The sequence below is a fragment of the Zootoca vivipara genome, chromosome 17, assembly GCF_963506605.1.
Source record: "Zootoca vivipara chromosome 17, rZooViv1.1, whole genome shotgun sequence".
NCBI classification, from domain to species: domain Eukaryota; kingdom Metazoa; phylum Chordata; class Lepidosauria; order Squamata; family Lacertidae; genus Zootoca; species Zootoca vivipara.
Window position 1 is genome coordinate 38,950,689 of NC_083292.1, and position 24,631 is coordinate 38,975,319.

At 49.1% G+C, this 24,631-nt stretch overlaps 1 protein-coding gene across 3 annotated transcripts in view; it reads left to right on the forward strand.

The window, feature by feature from the left end:
- The first annotated feature begins 1,852 nt into the window (after nucleotides 1-1,852).
- CERS2 (ceramide synthase 2) overlaps nucleotides 1,853-24,631 on the forward strand; it is a 39,293-nt gene continuing 16,514 nt past the window's right edge. Inside the window, exons 1-2 of one of the 3 annotated variants that reach the window (XM_035097720.2) lie at nucleotides 1,853-2,247; nucleotides 24,157-24,330. In XM_035097720.2, coding sequence (XP_034953611.1) covers nucleotides 24,158-24,330 — 173 coding nt within the window. In that variant the 5' untranslated portion in view covers nucleotides 1,853-2,247; nucleotide 24,157. Of the gene's footprint in view, nucleotides 2,248-2,382; nucleotides 2,531-3,379; nucleotides 3,588-24,156; nucleotides 24,331-24,631 lie in introns of those variants that run through there. The other 2 variants (XM_035097722.2, XM_035097721.2) reach the window with 2 other exon arrangements.

Sequence of the window (24,631 nt, forward strand, 5' to 3'; positions counted from 1 at the left end):
ACACCTTTAGACTAGTTCTTTATTTATATTATTTTCTCTATCTGTGTATCTGAAGAAGTGTGCATGCACACGAAAGCACATACCAAAATAAAAACTTAGTTGGTCTTTAAGGTGCTTCTGGGAGGAATTTTTTTATTTTGTTACGACTACGTCGAATTTATCTATTATTTATTTATTTATCTATTATCTATTAACTATTATTTTCTCTACGTAGTTACAGGTAGGTAGCCGTGTTGGTCTGACGTAGTCAAAACAAAAAATAAAAAAAATCCTTCCAGTAGCACCTTAGTTAGTCCCTAAGGTGCTACTGGAAGGAATTTTTTTTATTTTTTGTGTCAATTATTTTTTCTGTATTTGCAATACTTTTATATTTTTTAATAAGTTTTATTGATTTTCTTTTCTATCTTTACAAACATCTCATATCAATAACACAAGACTGCGATCTACTTACAGAATTAAAAACTACCAGTGATCTACCCCCTTTCTTGCGGTACAGGTCAAAGTTGTAGAGCTTTTATAGGGAGGGGGAAAGCCCTGTGGGTTTTTTTGGGGGGGGTGCAGGACAAAAAAAATTGAGCATTTTTAGGGGAGCCAAAGTTGTTGAGCTTCTTTGGGGGAGCCAGTGATCTACCACAGATGTCCAGTGATCTACTGGTAGATCACGATCTACCTGTTGGACGTGCCTGTTGTAAAAGATCCAGAGCCTGCTGGCTTTCTGTAAACACTTCTGAAAACAAAACGAGCCTGTGAGTTTCACAGCATTATCCTCAACGGGGTCTCCATATGGTAGAGATGGCCAAACTCAGCCCTCCAGATGTTTTGGGACTACAACTCCCATCATCCCTAGCTAACAGAACCAGTGGCCAGGGATTATGGGAATTGTAGTCCCAAAACAGCTGGAGAGCCAAGTTTGGCCATGCCTGCATATGAGATCCTGGACCGGCGATATTTACACTGTTTCATCAGCCCGTTTGTTTTTGCTGCTGTCAGTCGCGTAACACAACTCGCTGGGTGCACAAGGAGGACTAGCTTCGTGCTTTGGTGCAGCTGGTTGAAAGTCCCTCTTGTCTGAAACTTTGGAGAGCAGCTGGCAGCTAGTGGCGACCTCGCTGAACTAGGTGCAGCAGTGCTCTGACTCATCTTCCTTGTAGTGAGGGGAGGGGGAATCGGGCGTTGCCCCCTTCTTTTTCTGCTCCACCTTCCGGAGGGATGCTGCCAGCCCGTGCAAGCACCACTGCGCTCCATGGACCAAAGCACTCACAAAGCAGAAGTCCGCTTCCTCCGCCACTCCAGACTGAAGCGGCAATCAACCTGGCGCAGCTTAGACACCGGGTGGGGTGAGCTTTGATACCCCCCCCCCAACTTCTTCCCCTCCTCCTTGAGCTGCTGCCAGCCAGTGCCGACAACGCTGATCTACATGGCTCAACGCTCTGACTCGAGCGTCAAGCTGCTAGTCCTCTGGAGCGGCAGTCCAACCAGGGGTCCCTTAGCCACGTGGGGGAGGGGAAAAATTGGGGTCCCCCCTCCCCATTTTCCTCTCCCTCCCTCCAATTTCTTTCCGGAAAGAAAGAAAGAAAGAAAGAAAGAAAGAAAGAAAGAAAGAAAGAAAGAAAGAAAGAAAGAAAGAAAGAAAGAAAGAAAGAAAGAAAGAAAGAAAGAAAGAAAGAAAGAAAGAAAGAAAGAAAGAGTAGAGCCCTCCCTTGGGTAGGAGGGGCTCTATCCGGAATTCGGAAAGAGAGAGAGAGACCAACCCTCCGAGTGACGGGCAGGCCCCTCCCTCCCCCTCCCCCAAAGTGGGACAACCCCTCCCGCACCCTCCCCCGCAAGCAAAGTGGGTGAGTCAGTGGATGGCCAGAGAGATGGATGGAGGGGGAGGGGCAGCGTGGGGACGCGCCGTGCCAGGCTCTGCCCTCGATTGCTAAGGCTTGGCTACCAAAAAAAAGGGGGGGGCGATATCGAATTAATGTTGCCAATGGCTCAGCCCAGCAGCGCGCGGGACTGCTAACCTGATCCGTCCCAGGGCGACGTCATTTCCCCCCCCCAAAAAAAGAAGAAGGCTGCTTTTACTTTTCATTTATTTATTTTCTGCCCATTTCCATCAGCCCCCCCAACAAAAAATTGGATCAAAGGGGAGGAGCAGAAGCAGGAGCGAAAGAGAGCTGCTCCCCCCTCACCTCCCAGCACCACCCCCCCTAAAAAGAGAAGGGGAGATTCCGCAGAGATCTGTGAGACTTCCTCGTGCAAAACGTGAGTGTGCTGGATCTCGGCGCCCCGATGCTTTGCAACAAGTTGGGTTTTCCTCTCCTCCTCCCCCCCCCCGCTTTCCTTCCATGAGCTTCTCTTCACACCCCACTCAAAAAAAACACCCACCCTCCTCTCTCTTTCCAATCCTTCCCCCCACCCTCCCTTGCTCCGGGTTCAGGAAACTGTGAGCGGAAGGAGGTTTGTGTCATGAGTAACTTTGTGGCTCCCGGGGAGAAGAGCGAGGCTCCTCTTTGCGCGTTTCCATTTCAGCTGCGCTGCGCCTAAGGCGAGTTTATTCCTAACTCTTTTTGGGGGGTTTGTGTGGTTTTTTTGTTTGGTGGGGTGATTTGGGGGGGGCGGCACCATTATTTATCCCCCCTTCCTTTTTTGCCCCAGCTCTTCTCCCGCTTTCTCTGTTCAGTCATGTAAACAGACTATAAACCGGATCGATAGCTTTTCCACGCCGCCGCCACTCCCGGTTTAAAGGAAAAATACTCGTGGGCACTTTCTAGTATGTACGGTATTACTCGCCCTCCTAGGAGACTCGGCTCCATTGATTTCATGGAGTGTTTTTTTTGGGGGGGGGTCTGGTTTCGGATCGTGGCCGAGGCTGCGATCCTCACGCCACTTACTCGGGAGTAAGCCTCAATGGACTTCCGAGTAGGCATGGTCAAGGCCGCTGCAAAAGCTCTGCTTGCTATCCAGATATACTTGCAGTTGACCCACCGCCATTAAGGGCTCACGCATTAATCGCGGGGCGTCTGTACCGCCCTTCGGTATAGCGCATCTGCTCATCTTACCGTGAATTCGGGCTTTTAAGAGAGTGTTTTTGCATCGGGTCGGGTGCGGCCTTTACTCTAGAGTAACCCCGGCTTGTTCTGCGGTTTGGAAAGGGGACTCAACTCCCGACGAAGCCTGCGGGCCCGGCCGGTTTGACCCGGGACTCCAGGAGAGCGCTTACTCGGGAGTAAGCGGGCTCCGGGGCTCAGCGGCCCTGCACCAGGAAGGCCGGGCGGGAGCTCCAGGATCCGGCGGGAGGACGAGTCTGCTCGGAAGGAAGCCCCGCGAGGCTTGACGGCGCTTACTCGCAAGTAAAGTCGCGCGGGATCGGGGCCTCGGAGCTCCGCGCACGGGGCTTTGAATGGCTACACTGTTATTTGGACATGGGGCGGATCCTTTGCTCGGAGCGCCCCTCCCTCGCTCCCTCCCCCGCTTCCCAATGACTACATATCCAGGGATTTTTTTCGGGGGGACGGGGACGGGACCGGCAGGATCGACCCACACTTACATCCACCCCACATTGCACACGGGTCGGATTCACTGCGGGAGGACTAACCCCGGAGGTAATTCTCTTTTCTCTCTCTCGGAAAATTAAGAATTGTTCTTCTCCTTTTTTATTTTAAAAAAAACCCTGTTTCCTCCAGAATCCTATTACTGTATATTGGGGAGTTTCCAGGTCTTTCCTCCTCTCTCCCCCATCTATAGGAATCCCCACCTTATTTCTCCCCCCAAAAAGCCTTTTTGCATCTATAGGAAAAAGTTTGAAAGGTACTTTGTAGAGCTGAACCTTTTTTATTTTCGAGGCAAGTGTGTTTTGGAGGTGCAGGGAGAGAAACGTGTTTATTTCCAGAAAAAAAGGTTTGTCTGACTCACTTATTCCCACTTGGGGAAGGTTTTTCCTCCCCTCTCTGGGCTGTGAGGGGGGAACAGGCTTTGTTTCGAGGCTTTTGGGGGTTCCGGGGAGAACTCCCTTCAAGTAAATGTTCAGCAAAAGTGGGGGGCGGAAGAGGGGGGCAGGACAGGAAGAGTTTGGTGCCCCCACCCTTAAATTTCCACCCTTTATATCTTTGCTAGGTTCCCCCATCTCTCTCTTCTCTCCTGATTTATGGGGCCCATTGTCCCAGCCATAATGCCCCTTTCTCTGACAGCGTTCTCCAAGAATCCCGTGCCTTAGAGCCATGTTTACACATAACCATGCAGAGTTTGGGAGAGGTTCCTGGCCTGCCTCCCCGAAGTGTGTTTCATCACTGTAGGATATAAGTTTATCTTCCTCCAGAGTCTCCCTTCCTTCTCTCTTCTGCTCTTTCCCTTCGATCCAGGAAGTGCCAGACTCCTTTTTTGAGGCCTACACCAAATCTTTGCCACCCTGATATGTGTGTGTGTGTAAATCGAGGGCACCCTGGAACCGGTTAATGATCCTTGATCTGGGTGGAAAAAATGTCCCCTCTTGAATGTGGGCATGGCAGGCCAGTTCCCCCCCCCCCTCCTTCCTTTCTGTTTGCGAAAGCACAATTGCGGCACCTCGGGTCTGTCCAAACTAAACCGATACTTGTGTTGTTGTTTTCTAAGGCCTGCCCTTCGGGGTTTTCAGAAAGGAGAGCTGTGCATGCTTTTGAATGTGGCACAACTGAACCCAGCCTCTGTTTGCTTTTCTAACTTTGCGAAAGGCTGTCGCTGTGGTGAGGTGAAAAAACAGAAATATTGGTGTGCAACGGCCTTTGCCCAGTTGCCGCGTAGGATTAAATCATAGGGACTAGCATTAAAAAAAATGTTTCTGCTGCATGATTTAAAAACTGCTAGCTTTCAGGCCTGCACAGGCTGAGGCCATAACCTCATTTTTTTATGGTGTGGGGCTGCAATCAGCGGACTCCCATTCAGAGTAGATTGAAATTAACCACATTTATTAACTTCATTAGGTCTACTCTGTGCAGGGGCCTTGGGAATACTTTTTGTTTTGTGCATTTATTTACTTTGGTGAAGGGATCCTTTGGCCCTCCAAGGTGTCGCTGAACTACAGTTCCCATCCTCATGCTTGGTATGCTTGCTGGCGCTGGTGGGAGTTGTAGTTTGGGAGCTTCAGAAGGGCCAAAGTTCCCCCACACCTGGTTTCCTTGAAAGATTTATCCATTGCCTTCTAGGGTAAGTGATTTTGGGGTTTACCATCACTTGCCATTACCGTAGTTACTTGCCATTACTTGCCCTTATTATTGGCAAGCCCGAGCTGTGCACAAAAGTTTCTCTTGTGACCTGTTGCTGATTTCAAAGTTTGGACTACATGGATTCCTAATTTACCTTGATAAGACTGGGCTTTGCCACCCCAGATCCTGGCAGAATTTAGCATGGAAATACAGTAGAAGGTTTCTAGAGCAAGCAGCAAGGGCGAGTAACCCAGTTTTCTAATTGCAGGGACAACTTGTTTGTTTATTTTTTATGCTAGCATGAACTCATCTTCTTATATTGGATTTTACACTGTGTAAATTTCCTTTGGATTTCCTACAATGCAACATTGTATTCTTAAATGTTTCCAAACTGATTTGGTGTGGTTACCCTAGTTATCATAATGGCAAATCCTTATTATATGATTAAGCATCAATTATCCTTTACACAAGAAACCCTCATCTTAAGGAATTAAGTCCTCAATATACCATTTTTATCCACATTCCATATCCATATCAGTCTGATTAATCCTCGTTATCATTGGGTTGGATCCAGCGTTAGTCCTACTCAGAAACTAATAAATGTGCCTAATTACTGTCCATTAATGAGTCTAAGTAGAATTTAGTTAGGTACCACCCATAATGAATAGTCTTTACCATCATAACAATATTTTAATATGCATCTGTCCTTATTTTAGAGAGCAATCCCGTAACAATTACAAATCCATATTACACAATTAATCCTTATTTAGTGGAAATTGCGAGATTATCTTTCTACTCTTACATGTATTCTGCACTCTCAATAAATCCGAAAACCTTTTTCGCTTGAGTCAAACAGCCAGGCATAGCCTCCATATTTTAAGTGAATACCTGGCCATATTCTTAGGTGTCTGTGTTTAGTCCAGACTGTAGGCTGGCTGAATTATTGGCAGCTAGCAGACAATCAATTCTCTGTGACAGGCAGTTGGAAACATTCAGCCTGTCAGCTCTCCGAAAACCAGCCATTGCTTGGCCACACTGTATATCTCTCTGTGTGTGGTGTATGGTCTTTGAGAGGCTGTCAGCAAAGACAACCAAGTATGGGCCATCCATATTCAGAAGAAGGATATACAAAAATATTTTCTGCCTATATACAAAAAAAGGTAAGGCTGTCATCATGCTGCAATTCCCCTAGCCACCAATAGGTGGTTACACTTTGTCTAGTATAAAAGCCTGCCATAATCCTATATAATAAAGTCCAAGTTGTCCCTGCGTCCAAGCTGTCCCGTGTGTCCCTGGGTCACTGCGCATGTCCCCCAGAGACACAGGGATTGGACGGAGGGACAACGGCCAACCGCCGCTCCGCCAACCGCCGCTCCGAAGCCCAGTCTCATGCTGGAGGTGCGCGGTGAGGCGGCGGGGGAAAGAAGCGCCCCCCCGGCAGCCTTGCCGCGCACCGCCGGCATGGGACTGTGCTTCCTCGGCGAACACAAGCAGGCAGACAGCCCGCCTGCTTGCCTTCCCCGAGGAAGCCGAAGCGGCAGCGGGCGCCGAGGGAAGCCGGCTTTGGCTTGGCGGCGGCGGGAAGAAGGGAAGGAATTCCTCCCCTTTTTCCCGCCGCCACTAAGCCAGTCCCCGAGCCGAAGTGCGGCGCGGCGGGGGCTTTTCGCCGTTTGCCTTCCCGGAGCGAAGGGGGAGGCAAACGGCGAAAAGCACCCGCCGCGCCGCACTTCGGCTCGGGGACTGGCTTGGCGTGCGCGGCGAGGCGGCGGGGGGGGGAGGAGAAGTGCTCCTCCCCCCCCCGCCGCCTCACCACGCAGCGCTGACATGGGACGGGGCTTCGGAGACCTTCTCCGAAGCCCCGTCTCATGCGGGAGGTGCGCGGCAAGGAGGCGGGGGGGAGAAGCGCTCCTCCCCCCCCCGCCGCCTCACCACGCAGCGCCGGCATGAGACGGGGCTTCGGAGACCTCTGAAGCTCCGTCCCATGCCGGCGCTGCACAGAGCAGCGTTCTAGCGCCTGTTTTTAAACGGGCTGAATTCCACTAGTAATAATAATAAGTATACATTGTATTTCAGAAGTTCAGCAGGGAGAGAGAGGGTCCTCCTGTTTGACCTCAAGAGGGACTTCCACAAAACGGCCCACAACACGGAACTGGTGCGTCCGAGCTGAGCTCCAGGGGATCCTCAGCAATGACTCTCCCCAAGGCCCAGGGCCGTCTTTAGCATATGCAGCGCCAGGGTGCAAAAAACTGCCCAGCGCCCCCAATTTTTTGGGGGGGGAGGAGAGGCCAAAGTTGTCATACTTTATTTAGGGGGGCAGCTCAGAGTTGTTCAGCTTTTGGGGGGCACGCAGCTCTCTCCCATGCCGCTGTGGGTGGAGGGAGGGAAGCTGCGTGCCTCGTGTGAGCAGCATGCGACGACCCGCCAATCCCAGGTGCGCAGGAGGACGGAGCCGGCTGGCTGCCTCAGCGCCTGCAGCAGAAAAGCCTGTGGCACTCTGCCTGGCTCTTCAATCCCCTCTTCAATCTCAGCCTGGCGTCCCAGAGAGCCTGGCGCCTGGGTGCCCCGCACCTCTAGCGCCTATGGGTAAGCCGGCCCTGCCAAGGCCTCATATGGTTAAAGCATCCCAAATAATCCAGGGAACTGTAGTTTTCCCCTCACAGAGCTGTGATTCCCAGCGCCCCTGGTGTGGAAGTGATCTTAGGATGGGGCAACTACCGTATGAGGAAACCTTGCAGAACCTGGGTCTTTTTTTTGCTTCAGGGCAAAGGTGAGCAAATGAAGCTGAACGTTGGGAGATTTGGGGCAGATAAAAGGAAGGACTTCCTCATGCAGCGCAGATTTGGACTGCGGAACTCCCTCCCACAGGAGGCATTGGTGGCCACCAACTGGGGTGGCTTTATAGCAGGATTAGACAAATCCCCAGAGGAGCAGAGGGTTATCATTGGCTAGTAGGAAAAGAAGGCTGTTGGGCTCTTCTGACGTTCTCATGGAACCTCCACATCCAGGGGCAGTCTATCTCGATGTCACGGTTCCGAGGGAGATTTGGCCACTGTAAGAACCATAGGCTGGCCTAGGTGGGCCATTGGCCTTATCCAGCAGCCTCTTCTTATGTCTTAGGTGTGGGTGAGTGTTTGGAGAGTTCCCTGCAAAATAAAAAGAGGTGCCTTTAGAGAAGCAGGTGTTTTTTTAAGGAGTTCGTGGCAGATCTACAGTATTGGACATGGGGAATAAATGACAGTATAGTTTTCTTGAGCATACGCGCTGCGCTTTAATGCTCTTAATGGATTCGACTGCAGTTACCTGCTTGCATCTGATCTTGGTTGGGGGAGAGAGGAAAATACCCTAAGGGCAAGTTTCAGAGCTTTTTGTATATGGATTTTTCCACACTCCTAAACCTCCCATCTCTGAAAAAGGCCATTAGCAGGATCCCCCCCCCCCAGGTAAGGCAACTGCAAATGCCTATTATTGGGATTTCACTGATGGCTTGCCTCGATAGCCTACTTTTTCCTTCAAAGAGCATGGTTAATCCCCACAACGACCCTGCAAAGGAGGTGAGGCTGAGAGGGAGAGTCGCTGGGCCCCCAAGCGCTCACGCAACGAGCTTAGTGGCCGAGCTTGAACCCTGGTTCCTCCCAAATGGTGGTCCAGTACTCTAAGCACTACACCACACTGCCTCTCGATGGAGAGGCGCTTGCGTAATCGGCTCAGGTGCTTTGGAGAGCCTCCTCGGCGCAGCATGAGTGCCCTTTGCATCAGGATGAGGGCCCTGTTGAGCCCAGTGATCTGTTTACTCAATCTGTTTTAAGAGACGGGTGTGCATTACTTCAAAATGTGGTCGGCTAGCACTGCGTTGATTGGGGGGGAGGGCTCTGCAGAATGGGGCTCCTTACCTTTGCCTCCCCCCAGTCCTACCTTGACTGCACCTGGCGCTAAAGCCAAGAGCCCTCAGCCACTCTTGGTCGCCAGCTACCAGTCAGTGGCTCTTTGCAAAATTCCCCATTGGAGACAATAGATCTCATTCGGGAGAGTGCTGCTTCTGCGCTTTGGGTCCTCCTTTTGGGGTTCCAGTTGAAGCATGTGTTTGGCCCCTGTGGGAGCAGGATCCTGGGCTAGATGGGCCCCCATTGGCCCGATCCAGCAGCCTCTTTCTATGCCCTTGCATTCTCAGGGCCCTTGCCAGCTTCAAATATGTATTGCCTAATGAAAAACAAATTAGCTTTCTGTTGGCACCACTGAGCAAATGCAAATAAATATTATGGAAGTCGGCTGAGTCTCTTTTTGTTGTGTACAGGTAATTAAGTCTAGCATCCGTTGAGGGAAAAAAGCTTTACATTTTTTGTGCTGGTCTTTGCCAGTTGGCAGCCTCTAGGCAAGATTGATGTGTTCTTGCAGCTCTCTGCCAATAATAATAAATTTAATACATATTATTATAATATTTATTAATATTATTGCTATTATTATTATTAGCTGTAGGAGCGCCTGCAGCTTAGTCACAGGGCATTCTCTTCGCACGCAGACAGTCCCAGGATCAGTCCCTGAAATCTCCAGGCAGGGCAGGGAGAGAGCCATGTTTTCAGACTCATGAGGACTAGAATCTTGCTCTATTTGGAAGAGAAGTGCTGTAGCTCAGTGGTTAGGACACCCGCTTTGCCTGCAGATGGCCCCAGCTTCAACCCCTGGCATCTTCAGGCCCCTTGTCTGCATTCCTGCAAAGCTGCTGCCAGTCAGTGCTGAGCTAGACAGTATCTGGGTCTGACTCGCCCAAAGCCCTTCTCCTCTGTTAGCATTTTAATTCGGCCCTTGATTCAGAACCGTGTTTTTTCTTTTAAGGGGGAGGGCTGTAGTTCAAAGCATCAGCTCTGCATGACAGACGTCTCGGGTAAAAACCCTGGCATTTGCAGGTAAGCCAGAGTTTCCCCCATCCGAAACCCCACAGAGCCGCTGCCAGCCAGTGTTGACAAAACTGAATTAGATGGAGCAATGGTCTGACTCAGTGGGAGGCAGCTCCCCATCCTCCTGTCTCCCCAGTTCTGTGTTTCTAAGGCTCCACCCATCCCTGTGCTACCAACTCTGACTGGCAGCCTCCAGATCTTAATAGGTTTGACCTCTTTGGAACCCATATCGGGATAGCCTGCTGAACTCGATGGCCCTTCAGAAGGGCTCCTCTCCTGTCTGGATAGTGGAGCCTCCATGCCCAAGAGCAGTTGCCCTTAGAAGGCCTGTCGCTGTGGGAAAAGCACCTTCGTATCCTGCTTTTGAGTGCCCCCTTTCAAAACACCTGAGTTGGCTGCTGCGGCGACCAGGCCAACTCATGATAGACGTGCTCCTGTCTTGCTCCCGGGTCTCGAATGCGGGGCTTGCTGTTTAAAAAGCAGGGCTTGCTGTTCAGGAAAGAAATGACCGTACTTTTCCATGTATAAGACTAGGATTATTTACGTGAAAGTAATGCTTAAAAATTGGGGTCGTCTTATACACGGGTAGTGTTGCGGGGGGGGGACGGGTGATTGGTTGGTGCTGCGAGCTGGAGATTGTCAGCGGTGGAAGTGAGGGTGATTGGTGGCTATGGCAATGGCCTGTTTTGATTTGCTGTGGGGCAGGCGATGGGCGGCCGCTGGCTGCGAGCGGGTCAGACATTTGGTGGTCTTTTCATTGCGCGTGATAGGAAGCGTTGTTCAGACGGGTGAGTGATTCTCGGCAACCCCCCCCCCCGAAAAAAGCACAACAACGCTGGACAATCTCCCCCCATTTTCTTAATTTTGAGTCCCCCAAAATAGAAAGCGTCTTATATACAGGGGCGTCTTATACATGGGGAAATGTGGCAATATATCTGCCGGATCCGTTGAAGCAGTCATCTTTTGGAAAGAGCAGTGGCAAGGACATAATTTCCCCGCCTTCCTGAATTGTGACATGACCATCGAGGGCGGACTCCGGCCCCCTGAACCGAAGGCTTAAAAGATAAAACAAAAGTCAGCTACCCTGCGAGGAGCACCCAACCTCCGCTTGCCGTCCTCTGTTTCTCTCCCCACCCCACTCAAACTCCTTGAAACTTTTTCCCAAGCAGGTTGGCCAATATTTGTCCTGGCAATTGAAACCCTTTTGGGGATTGCTCCATCGGCGTGGGGGTGGGGGAGATAGCTTGGGGGCGGTACGGGTAGAGGCTGCTGTCAGGAATGGTCTCCCTTCCAAAGTTGCTGTGCCCAGCCAGCTGGCACAAGACACGGGAACCTTCAGACACTTTCTTAAACCCACAAGGATCAGCGGCGTGTACCTCTGGAAGATGCAGAGCTGCCAAGACTGAAATGGCTGCTTCTGATTGGCCAAAGTCCCTTCTGGGCCACCTTGCCCCCCCCCAATGGCATGCTGATGGTGGGCGTGGCCAGCGGCGAAAGTGGGCGGGGCAAATGGTTATTTATTTTTAAAAGCTTTTTCATATCGCTCTCTACAGCCCCAGCTGTCACTCTCTAATGGTTTGACTTTATCCCCAAAGGCGAAACTGCTAGAAACTCACAGATATATAAGCCCAGGCATCAAATGCCTCCTTAAACCAGGGTTATAGTCGGCAAAACAGAATGTCTAGTTGCCATTTTTGGGCAAGACTGCTCTAAAGTCATTTTTCAAATGATGCACTGACTGCAATTGGTTCTCAGTTAAACATCCGGCTAGTTCAGATGACAACCTTGAGTTTGATTATGAACTTAAAGAAGAGAAGTCACTTGATCCCGGGAAAGTCCATATATATTGGCCTATTCCGACCTGTTTTTCTTAATGGTGACACAGACCACTCATAATTTAAGAATATTCATCGCAACTGTGAGCAGGGCAATGGGGTGAGTGAAGACAAGCGACAGCAATTGACTAGGAGGCTGTTCTCTGCTCCTGCTCAAGGCTGCACAGAAAAAGCATTTTGGTTCCCGAAATTCATTCCGATTGCGCAGGTAAATGGACAGAATTCTACAGGGCGGGGTATTAGTGTGTGAAAACAATCCAGATCCAACGCTCTCCCAGATGGCGGAGATTTTCGCTTGGTTGCAAGGGGCCGATAGCCAGGTGCAAAATTCACCTGGGGCCTGGTGAATTTCGAACACTGCAAAGGCACTCGCCTCCGTTGTCTGCCAGATTTACGTATAAGCTAAACAAGTTCTAGCTTAGGGCCCCACTCTCTTGGGGGCCCCCCAAAAAATGTAAAGGAAAAAACCACGATGTGTATTTCCAAAATATAAGATAAAAAGCAAATAAAATAAAACCTTTGTACAGCAACTGTGTTTTGTGTTGTGTAGGCTCCTAGGATGTAAGTCATGGGCCCCATCTGCTCCCTAAAATATCACTGCTTTGCTCCTTTCTATATAGAGGGTGCCTACATTCTGCATGTGCAAATGGCTTGAGATACCTATTAGGTCCATAAATTACCATAGAGCATATATTCAACACAAAAAACCAGTGACAATTTGTTGTTGGCAAAGGACAGCTGGGCATATAAAGGGCCCCGTTACCTTCAGTAGCTTAGAGCCTCGTCAAACCTAAATCCGGCCCTGGCCCGGGACAGGCGGATGCCAAAAAGATGATGGAAACGCCTTTGATTGTAAAAAGAAAGAAAGAAAAGAACCCAAAGCAGTAGAAGCACAAATAGGAAAATTTAACGGCAATAAATCAAGACCTTTGAGGAGTTAAAATAGACTAAAAATTAGTCAAAACGTGCATGGGCTTTCTAAGCATCTGGGTAAACATGTGCTTTTGGCAGGTGGCAAAAAATATGTCAATATTACCTTGGGTACGCTAGGTCAGTGCTCAGATGAACCTCCCTGGCCTCCATCTGGGGTGAGTTTGAGGATGGATGCCAGCCTGGCAGAAACCGCCCCGGGTGCAAAACTAGGATGGCAATGGCCTGGCGAGAGAGCTTCAGTGCCCCTGGCGCAGAGGTTTTGCGTGGAGAATAGATTCGTGGTGTAAATACCGTGCTTTGCTGAAGAGGGACATGGCAGTGTGGCACAGTGGTTAGAGTGCCAGACCAGGACCTGGGAGGTCAAGGTTCAAATGCCCAGGGAGCCAAGAAGCTCCCTGAGTGAACTTGGGCCAGCTCCTTGTTCTCAGCCTTACCTACCTCGCAGGGTGGTTGTGTAGATGAAAATGGGGAGAGGGAAAACTATATCTGCCACCTTGAGCTCCTCGGAGGAAGACGAGAGGGGCTGGAAATCAAGTAAGTGCAGAAATAAATAAAATGTGTGGACAGGGTGGGTTTGATTTAAATCACAATTTAAATCACTAGTCAGTAAGATTTGATTTACCATATTTTTCCATGTATAATACCAGGGTTGTTGTTGTTTTTTACCAAAAAATTAGTTTTAAAATTGGGGCTCGTCTTATACACGGGTAGTGCTGAGGGGTGTTTTCTTAATTTGGAGTCCCCCAATATAGGGGGCATCTTATACATGGGGGCATCTTATACACGGGAAAATACGGTAAATCAAATTTCTTTTACAGAAAGACTCATTCTTGCTGGTATAATCTTAATATTTACACAACCAGAGGAAGATTTCGTTTTTGGAATAATACATTTTCAGAGTAGTTTTTACAGTTATATCAAAAATCACTGATTTGGTTATACTCTTAGAAAAATATAGACCGATAACTATGAAATTATTGTGAGGTTTAATAAGTTAACCGTTTATATTTCGGCAACTTTTCTGCTATATCTTTATTGGAAGGAGAAAAATATAATCATTTCCTTAATAACAACTTGAACAATTTATTTGACTAAAACAATAACATTATAGCATATGTATCCATGTTTGTTAACTGATGTGGTTAAACAATTTAAAAAAACTGAGTTTTAGCATGCATGAAAAACTTAAAACAAATCCTTATTTCCTGATCAATAGCCTTTGGACTATCATGTAATTTAAATAGAAAACTATCCTCCAGAAGCATTTTCTTTTAAAAATCCAATTTTAAATTTTTAAATACTTATTTTTTAAATATATTTTTTATAAAATCATTAATTTTTATTCACCCTGGTTTGTGCTCTCTCTCTTCCTTTCCGTGTCTTGCAATATCCAATTAGTGCACCTTTTAAAAAGGCTGGCTCCGCTCGCATTAAGGTGCCTATCATAAAAATGACCTGCTTTTGTTTTTCTGGCAACTTAGCGCCAAATCGGTTGGGGAGAAACAGCCTGCTTTTTTGTACTAAGTCGGTCAGCAAAACTATCTGTGCCTTTAATCTTCCTCTATTTATTTCCCCAACAATAGACAATCCTGCCCTAGTTTCTGAAGTAGGGGAATGTCTGATAAAACGGATCGTCTTTTTCTTTCCTCTCCCCTCCCCTCCCTGCTTTCCTTTCATGCCTGGGTCATTTTGCGGAATGTTCCACTGCGCGCAGGAACCTTTTCCTATCTAGACAGGCTGGATGCGGGTATCAAATTAGCCAGCGTTCTTTGTGACCGTTGGGCATGCGCAAAAAAAGGAAGTTTTATCGCCCTCGGTTTGGCGATTTGGCTCCCAGAGGCCCTGGGGAACACAGGTCTGTTTAAACATTATAAAATGAAATAACAGATTACAGTAAAATATATATCCCTCTCTCCAGAGGGCAAATGGGGACAATTAATTTGTGAAGAGCTTAGTTCTAGGAAACAAGTGGCCCTTCTTTGTAAACAGTGGCATTGTTTAAACCGGGACACTGTGTTGAATTGTATGTTAGCCTGGCTTTGTCTGCCATTAGGATTTTGTTTTGCTGGAATAAAAAATTATTATTATTATTCCGCCTCTCTCGGCCTGAGGCGCTCTCTCTTGCCGTGGCTTCCTGCATTTGAAAAACTGCATTTTAGTGTTGTTGGGTTTTCCCCCCCTTGCAAATATTGAAATGTGCTAAACTGGACCCTTGTCAGAAGCCAGAGATTTTCTTAAAACAGAAAACAAAAAGCAGCATATTATTTGTACTCTGGATAGCATTGGGGTGGTTACGCCTGGGACATGCTCCTTTGTCCGTGCATAGCTCATCGCTGAAATCCTGTAAGTTTGCATACCCCAAATGTTGTGCCCTTGGTTTTTAAAAATACATAAATTCACCCTTGGTACACTTTAATAACACCCCCTCCAGACAGGAATAATACGGCAACAATTTAAGCTAACATCAGAAGAGTGTGGCTGCTGGATTAGGCCACAGGGATGGGCCATTTTTAAAAGATGAGAGCAGCCCGGTACTTGAAGCAGGTGAGATTCCCCCAAGGACCTGGGAATCAAGGTAGACTGCCTCTGGGCCTGGAGGTTCCATAAGAACAATAGTCTCCAGCAACTGTTCAGAGGCATTACTGCCTCCCACCGTGAAGGCAGAGCACAGCCATGGCGCTAGGAGCCATTGATCACTTTATCCCACTCAAGTTGGTGGGCACCACTGCCTCTTGCAGGAGGGAGTTCCGCAGTTTAACTTTGGGGAATTGTCACAGCTGATAAAAGCGGAAGGATGTCCAGACCTTCCACTCTAAATCCACCATTGATGCCCCATTATCGCGCTAGTTACAGATGATGGAATACAACACACACCCAGAAAGGCATTGCCAGCTGCATTTTTTACCCATTTATCCATTTTTTCTCTCTAGCCAATTAGCCGATTAACAATACAGCAAAACACCAGCCCGTTAGTTAACAATCACACCCGCATTTTCCGAGGGGCATAATTTTGCCGCCGGTTGAAAAAGCTATATCGATTGGCGACTTGACTAAAGCAGCTTGGCGCCTTCTGGATGACGTGGCCATTGGCGGGAGTTGTAGTCGAAGCGCTGGTGCTTGCTGATGGGAGTTGTAGTTTGAACTGTCCGACGGGCGCCAGTTAGGAGAAGGCTGGACTTTACTCTGGTGCCTTTCCCGAGGGTGCGACTCGAGTGTTGCAACGTCGTTGCTGCTTCCTCTTTGCTTCCGGCCTTGTGGGTTGGGCAACATCTGAAGGAAGCGTGGCACAACAGCTTCTCGGGCTGCAGCAATTCGTAGCAGTGCGGCTGCACGGGAAAAAGCCTCTGATCGGTCATGCCCTGGAATTGGGGTGCTGTTCGGGGTTTTTGCAGTGGCATAAATGAGTTCTGTTTGGGAAGGGCTTGTAGCTCAATGGGTAGGATGTCTGCTTTGCATGCAGAAGATCTCAAGTTTCAATCACTTGGCACCTGCATGGCCATGCCCATAAGTCAAGAGAAAGTTTTCAGAATCACAACCTTAACACATTGGAGAACTGGGCGCAAGCTAACAAAATGAATTTCAACAGGGGCAAATGTCAGGTTCTGTCCTTAGGCAGGAAGAACCAGCTGTGCCAATATAAGATGGGGGACACCTGGCTTACTAGCAGTTACATGTGAAAAGGATCTAGGAGTCTTGGTGGACCCACAAGCTGAACATGAGTCGACCATGTGATCCATCAGGAAAAACATTTAATGCTGTTCTAGGCTGCATCAACAGAAGTCTAGTGTCAAGATCAAGGGAAGTCATAGTCCTGTTCTATTCAACCTTGGTCAAACCACACCTGGAATCCTGTGTCCAGTTCTGGGCACCACAATTTTAGGAGGATATTGACAAGCTGGAAGGTGTGCAGAGGAGGGCGACCAAGATGATCAAGGGTCTGGAAACCAAGCCTTATGAGGAACGGTTGAAGGAGCTGGGTATGTTTAGCCTGGAAAAGAGGAGACTGAGAGCCATCTTCAAATATCTCAAGGGCTGTCACAGGGAGGCGGGAACAAGCTTGTTTACTCCTGCTCCAGAGGGGAGGACTCGAACCCATGGCTTCAAGTTACAAGAAAGGAGATTCCGACTAAACTTCAGGAAGAACTTTATGGCAGTAAGACCTGTTCAGCCGTGGAATGGTCTCCCTTGGGAGGTGGTGGCCTCTCCTTCCTTGGAGGTTTTAAAGCAGAGGTTGGATGGCCATCTGACCTGGATGCTTTAGTTGAGATGCCTGCATTGCAGGAGGTTAGACTAGATTACCCTAGTCCTCTATGAGGACTAGAATCTTGGTTTATTGGGGGGGGAGGGATTTAGCTCAGCGGTAGGGCATCTGTTTTGCACACATAACGTCCCAGGTTCATTCCCTGACATGTCCAGTTAGGGCTGGGAGAGACTCCATACACCCGAAACCCTTGATAGCTGCTGCCAGTCAGTGTGGATAATACCAAGGTAGATGAACCGACGGTCTGACTGGCTTCCGGGCAGCTTCCTGTGATACTGTTTGGAAAGAGTCACCTAGCAATCGTGGAGCCCTTGCTTTAGCAATGCAGCGATGTCAGCAAACAGAAGTCGGTGTGGTGTGGCAATTAGACTAGGACCTGGGACTCGGAGGCCAGGGTTCGAATCCCCACTCTGCCAGGAAGCTAGCCGGGTGACCTTGGGCCACTCACTGCCTCCCAGTCTAACCTACCTCACAGAGTTGTTGGGGAGATTAAATGAGGAGGGGGAGAGCCGTGTATGCCCCCCCAGCTCCTCTGAGAAAAGGCTGGGATAGAAATAATAATAATAATAATAATAATTTGAGGAGTAGGGCTGTTGCTTAGGGGTAGAGCATGCGAAAGGATCAAACCAGGAAGGGCTGGAAGAGTGCTTTTCCTCCTGAAACCCTGGAGCCATTTGCCAGGCAGGCAGCTTCCAATATTCCTCTTTGAACTGGCCTTTTATTCCGAGCCATGAGGACTAACACCTTACTTTATTTGTTCATTTGCTGCTTTCTACTTCTGTCTTTAAATGGACCTTGTGTGCAAAACCTTGAGGACTAGAATCTTACATTATCTATTGGGGATGAGCTGAATTGCATTCAGTGGGTCCCAAATTCAATCCCCGAAAGCTTGAAATCCTGGAGAGCTGCTGCCAGTCCGTTTGGACAGTCCTGAGCCTTGAAGGACCAATGGTCTGAGACTAGAGAGCATCCTATTTGAATCAGCCCCTTGCTCAAAACCACGAGGACTAGTACCTTACTTAATTTGTAGCGGAGAAGCTATATCATTTTATGTTTTGAACTGCCCTCGAGATCTGTGGCTATAGGGTGGTATACAAATTTAATGAATAATAGTAATAATAAATACATCGTTTAGGGGATGTCCCTTGCCAGAAAGCCCAGAGAGCCTCTGCCGGTCAGTGCAGACAATACTAAGCTAGATGGAGCAGAGGCCGGGCGTGGCATAAGGCAGCAGCTTCACCCTTGTTCCTATGACAAGGTGTTGCCTGGACATCAAACAGGTTGGAGATGTGGCTCAGAGGCTAGAAAGCAGCATTTATGAGAGTCGTTTGCATATCTCGGTTGGGAAGGGCTGGCTGCCAGCCAGAGGCCAGACCAGCTGTGAACTCCCCCACCCCAAGAGCTTTCTGAGGTTCCTTCCTGGCTCCTGGAAAGAGATCCTGTGGCGGAATTTCTCACCCAGCAGCGCAAAGATGTGCAAAGTGTCATCTAGCCCTGGGCGGAAAATTGTTTGAGCTGCTCCTTAATCCTCCCTTGATGCCAAAGCAATCTTAATTCCTTCTGAACGATGCTCGGTTGCACGTTTGTGAAAACAAGACGCAGCCGCCTACAAATAAGCAGGCTTGCATTTCCAGTCTCTTAGTCTGGTTGTAGCTGCTGTTATGAGCAACAAAACCCCAAGCGTCCAGTTGAGCCGGCGCCACTCTCCCCTAGCCCCGCCCTCTTCTAATATTCTTATGGAACTTCCAGCCACAGAGGCAGTCTACCTTGATTCCTACGTTCTTTGGAGCGTTTGGCTGCTGTGAGAACAGGATGCTGGGCAAGATGGGCCATTGACCTGGCCCAGCTTCACGGATTTTCTGATATTCTTGCCAGACTGGGGGTGCTGTCCTCTGTCTGTCTCTAGAGACAATGGAGTGCGTCTCCAGGGGTGAAGTCAAACTGCTGCGTTAGCACAGCCAAAAGGACCTCCCCAGTGCTTTTAATTTGAATTACAAAATTGGGGGGGGGGCGGACAAAGACTATGACGTGCTCTTTTCAGGGCCTCTAGACAAGTGTGTTGGGGTCCACTTTCTGGGCCCAAGGCCTTATGCAAAGTGGAGTGCCACCACTATGCAAATATATGTTTAAATGTTTAGAAAAATTGGTCCCCCACGTGCATATTTGGGTTAAAGGTGGGTGTTGGGTCTGAAACGTCGGAAGAATGCTGCTCCAAAGGCCTGAATCTGGCCCTGGGAGAATACTATATAGAGTTGGAAGGGACTCCCAAGGATCATCTAGCCCAACCCCCGCAAGGCAGGAATCGTGGCTAAAGAATCCCTGAAAAATGGCCACCCAACCTCTGCTTGAAAACCTAATATAGAGTCCACCAGGTTTCAAGGGAGCCTTTCCACTGTCGGAGCGGCTCTTACCAACAGAAAGTTCTTTCTGATGTTTAGTCGGAATCTCCTTCCTTGTAACTTGGGTTCAAGTCCTACCCTCCCAGAGCAGGAGAAAACAAGCTCGCTCCATCTTCGGTGTGACAGCCCTGGAGATATTTGAAGGTGGCGACAGAGCCTGACAGGAGGTTTTTAAGCAGAAGTTGGATTTCATGGATGCTTTAGTTGAGATCCCTGCATTTCAGGAGGTTGGACTAGATGACCCTTGGGTCCCTTCCAAGTCTATGATTCTAAACTTCTGCCTTGTCTCAGTCTCCTCTTTTCCAGGCCTAGCTTACCCAACTCGCTCAACTGTTCCTCATAAGGCTAGTTTTTTCCGTAACCTTCCCTCCTTCTGTTGACCAGAGCAGAGTTCACCATCCTTAATCCTGAAGCCCAACTTCATGGATTTCTCTAGCACCCTCTGTCTTCAGATCAATCCACCAGGCAACCGGCTTGGCCCGTCTGTTTGACATGTCTGTTTGACATGTGCACGAGGTCTGCCATTCCTGGCGGGGCTCCCATGTTAAGAGAGCGGCTGCAAGTGGCTAGTCCTCAAGAAAGGAGAGCCTAAGCCCCACCTTTGCCCTACCCACCCTGGCTGCAGCCTGGCTCGTAATACGCCTTGTATAGATGCCTTAAGGACACGCAATGCCTGTAAATCTCTGGGCGGATGTTAATAAACGCTCAGTGTTAATAAATTCCCATTCTGCTTATGTTGCAGCCCAATGATGAGCAGAGTCCACTGACTGTGACCTTTGCCTGTCATGTGAGAAGAGAGATTGGGCAAACTCCCATCTGTCTTCCTGCAATCTCGGTCTGCAGTTAACTCCGGTTTATATCCTCTGCTTTCCTGCTTGGAACGGGCTGCTTTTAAAAAAAGATATAGAGTACAAAGAGCCCTTTTAGCTGGAGCGGGTCAGTTGCCCTCCTGCCCCAGCCTCCTGTTCTCTCCGTGGCCAAATGCCCCAAAGAACCTAGGAATCAAAGTAGACTGCTTCTGGGCCTGGAGGTTCCATCAGAACGTGAGAACAGCTCAGCTGGATCAGGCCAGGATCCTGTTCTCATTGGTGCCGTCCATAGCCATTCATTTGCCCAGTCCTCTTTTAAAGCCATCTAGCTTGGTGGCCATGCCTACCTTCCCGTGGGAGGGAGTTCTGCAGTTCAGCTCTGTTCTGTGTGAATAAGTCCTTCCTTTTATCAGTCCCAAACCTTCCAAGGTTCTGTTTCCTTGGATGTCCCTGAGTCCCAGTGTTGTGAGAGAGGGAGGAATATCTCCTCTCTGCCTCTTCTTTGTCTGCTCTCCAAACAAAAAGGTCCCAAACTCTGCCCCCTTTCTTTGGATGGGAGCAATTGGGACCAGCACCGTGTCCAGGCAGAACTTTGCCTTTCCGAACTTGGAATCGCCGCAAACCTCTTTCGAGTCTTGCCCTGGCGGCAAATCTTATCATGTCCAGGGCTTCATATTCAATGTTTTATTGTTTTGGCGCAAAGTCACGTCTGCAGATGTTCCCCTGGCCACCAGCTTTCTCTTGTCTCTCTTTCCCCTGCGCTCTCAACGGTGCATTTCATGTCAGAGAACCGTAGAGTTGGAAGGGACCCCAGGGTCATCTAGTCCAACCCCCTGCAGCGCAGGGATCTTTTGCCCAACGTGGGGGTCTTGAACCCACAACCCTAAGAGTCTCCTGGTACCATTCTCGGTTTTGCCCTTGCCAAACTCTGCGAAGTTCAGCGACTGGGACAAAACTGCATCTTGACCCAGTTGGCGAAAAGTCTGGGTTTTCTTGGATGGTTGAACGGGGTCAAATTCTGCCTGAACTGCTCCAGACCGGTCCTATGTAGGCTGGCAGCGCCATTGATCTGCCTGCGGAGAGGTGGTGTGTCCCTCTCCATTGTAATCTTGGCACCAGGCTTTCCTCTTAATCATAAGTTCTCTATGTTCTTATTTTCTCATTCTCTTATCTTGTCTGGCCTTGCCTTCATTTACTCCTCGGCAAGGGAAGGGACTTGCAACAGGCTTCTTAAGGTGTTGCCACCCATGTTTGAAACTCAGATATATAATCCTATCACCAAATGGCATCTTGAACCCGGGTTTTGTTTGCCGCATTGGAATGTCTAAGCACTGGGTTCCCCTCCTCCCCCGGTGGGGTGATGATGATGATGACTTCTATCCCACTTACATTTTGAAGAACAAATATCAAAGCAGTTTACAAGATATCAAAGCAGTTTACAAGACATCAAAACATCAAATAAATCAATCCAGAACCAAAATAAATTCAAGCTTCCAGGAAAAAACATTTCCACCTCCTTGTCTAAGTGACATTTTGCTTTCCCCATTTTTATTTGCCTCCTTAATTTATAGAGCTGCTCCTGAGCAGAAGTACTCTAGGAAGCCAGGGTGGTGCAGCAGTTAGAGCATCGGACCAGAACCTGGTCCGGGTTCGAATCCCCACTCCGCCATGAAGTTCACTGGGTGACCTTAGAGTCAGTCTCAGCCTCTTTACCAACAACAACAACAACAACAACAACAACAACTTAATTACTTATACACCGGCCATTTGGCTGGGCCTCCCCAGCCACTCTGGGCAGCTCCCAATGGAATATTAAAAACACGATAAAACATCAAACATTAAAAACTTTCCTAAACAGGGCTGCCTTCAGATGTCTTCTAAAAGTCAGATAGTTGTTTATTTCCTTGACATCTGATGGGAAGGCATTCCACAGGGTGGGCGCCACTACCTCTGCCTGGTTCCCTGTAATCTCACTTCTCGCAGGGAGGGAACTGCCAGAAGGCCCTCGGCGCTGGACCTCAGTGTCCGGGCAAAACGATGGGGGTGGAGATGCTCCTTTAGGTATACTGGACCGAGGCCATTTAGGGCTTTCAAGGTCAGCACCAACACTTTGAATTGTGCTCAGAAATGTACTGGGAGCCAAGACCGGTGTTATGTGGTCTTTCAAGACCGGTGTTATGTGGTCTCGGTGGCCACTCCCAGTCACCAGTCTAGCTGCCGGATTCTGGGTTAGTTGTAGTGTCTGGGTCACCTTCAAAGGTAGAGCGTATTGTGGGAGATAACCAGAGCATGCGCCATTCTGGCAAGACCTACCTCACAGGGTCGTTGTAGGGATTCACCGAGGAGCAGGGCTGACCCATGTACTCCTTGGAGAAAAAGGTGGGATGTGAACGCAATAAATAAGATGTTCTGCTTACCTGCTGAGGAAGGCTGGAGGAGCCAGCCGGGTGGAGATGCCACTCACCAACTTGGCACCCAGATATCTCCACGTGGGCGCAAGTGGCCCCGCGCCAGCTGCAAAATGTGCCTGGCTGATTTCCCACACTGGCTGCCAAGAATTGTTTTATTTATTCTAACGAGATTGGCAGAGGGAAATCAAATTCCCAAGTGCTGTGTGTGTGTGTGTGTGTGGCTTGTTTCTTGGAGACTCATGGCACTCTGCATATGCTTAGAGGTACTCTGGTTATTCCTGAGGGCACAAGGTACTTGGGGCATGGAAGGCACGAGTAGGAGAAACCTTTTTCAGCCAGGGAGCGCAGATTCATTGGGATGACGTTCCGCGGGGGCCACGTGTGGTGGTAGGCGGGGCTAAAGGCAATAGCCCCCAGAAATCACATTTCCGGATAATCAGAATACATTTCCAGATAATCAGAAGCACTTGAAAGGCAGCCCAGAGAGGGAGGGTCCTGGGGGCCGGGTAAGGAGGACTGGAGGCCACATTGAACACCGCACACCCCTTGAGGACTTTAACTGGGAAGCCTGTATCCTAAGTCCCCTTGCTTGCTCGGATAGAGGTGTTTGTGCCCAGAGACCCCTGTTTGGTGTCCAACTAAGTTGAAATCAATGGACCAAAGTTAGTTGTGTTGAATGTTTCGCTGTTTCCGGTGAGGCTACTCTCATTGGTTGCAACCCTCCCTGGACAAAGGAAACCCCTGCATGTCTGGCTCCGCCCAGTTTTGCCTCTGGCTCCGCCCACTGCCGGCCCCTGCGGGGGATCCCTGCAAGTCAATGTGGCCCTCGAGCTGTGGGGGAAATGGTGTAGATAGATACACATCACTCTAAATCAGGCACCCCCAACCTTCAGCCCTCCAGATGATTTGGACTACAATTCCCATCATCCCTGACCACTGGTCCTGTTAGCTAGGGATCATGGGATTTGTAGGCCAAAACATCTGGAGGGCCGCAGGTTGGGGATGCCTGCTCTAAATAAAGTCTGTAGAAGGGGAAACTACTTTGACTTTAGTTTCTTTGGCACCATGCATTCAAAGCTCTGCAATGACACTTGGAACAGGCATGGCTTCCCCTCCCCAGGAATTCTGGGAGTTGTAGTTTGTTGAGGATGCTGAGAGCTGTCAGGAGAGAGGAACACCCCCCCAATTCCCTCTCGCAGAACCACAATTCCCAGAACTCCCTGTGAAGAGAGATTGATTGTTAAACCACTCTGGGAATTGTAGCTGCAGCAGAGAAGCGTTGTGGATCCTCTCCTCACAACACTCGGCACCCTTAGCCAAACTTCAGTTCCCAGGATTCTTTGCAGGAGGGGAGCCACGGGCATTTAAATCGGTAACGGAGGGCTTTAAATTCCGTCTCTTCCAGTCGTAAACTGCCTTTCCTCACACTGTTTCTATTTTCTTTATTTCTGCAGGATGTTCCAGACATTATGCAATTACTTTTGGTGGGACCGGCTCTGGTTGCCGTCCAACATCACCTGGGCAGACGTCGAAGTCAGCGATGGCCGCGTGGCCCCAAAGTCCAGCGACTTGTATATCACCATCCCTCTAGCGTTTGTCTTCCTCATCATCAGGCACCTCTTTGAAATGTGAGTATCCTCCATCCCAGAGGAGGAGGATGGTCTGTTTGGGGTAAACCCGGGGTGGGGTGAGAGACAGGGAGCAAGGTCCCCGTGAAGTAGGCTAGGCTGAGGGGCGGGGACTGGCCCCGCAGAGTCAACACCCAGTGAATTTCTGATTGGCTGGAACAAAAAAAGAAAGAGACACTTGTGGAACCTCCAGGTCCAGGGGCAGTCTATCTGGATTCCTCTGTTCTTAGGGGCATTTGGCCAGACCCAATGCACCTTTTCTGTGAAAAGCCGCAACCCTTGCAAACACTTGACCGCTCGC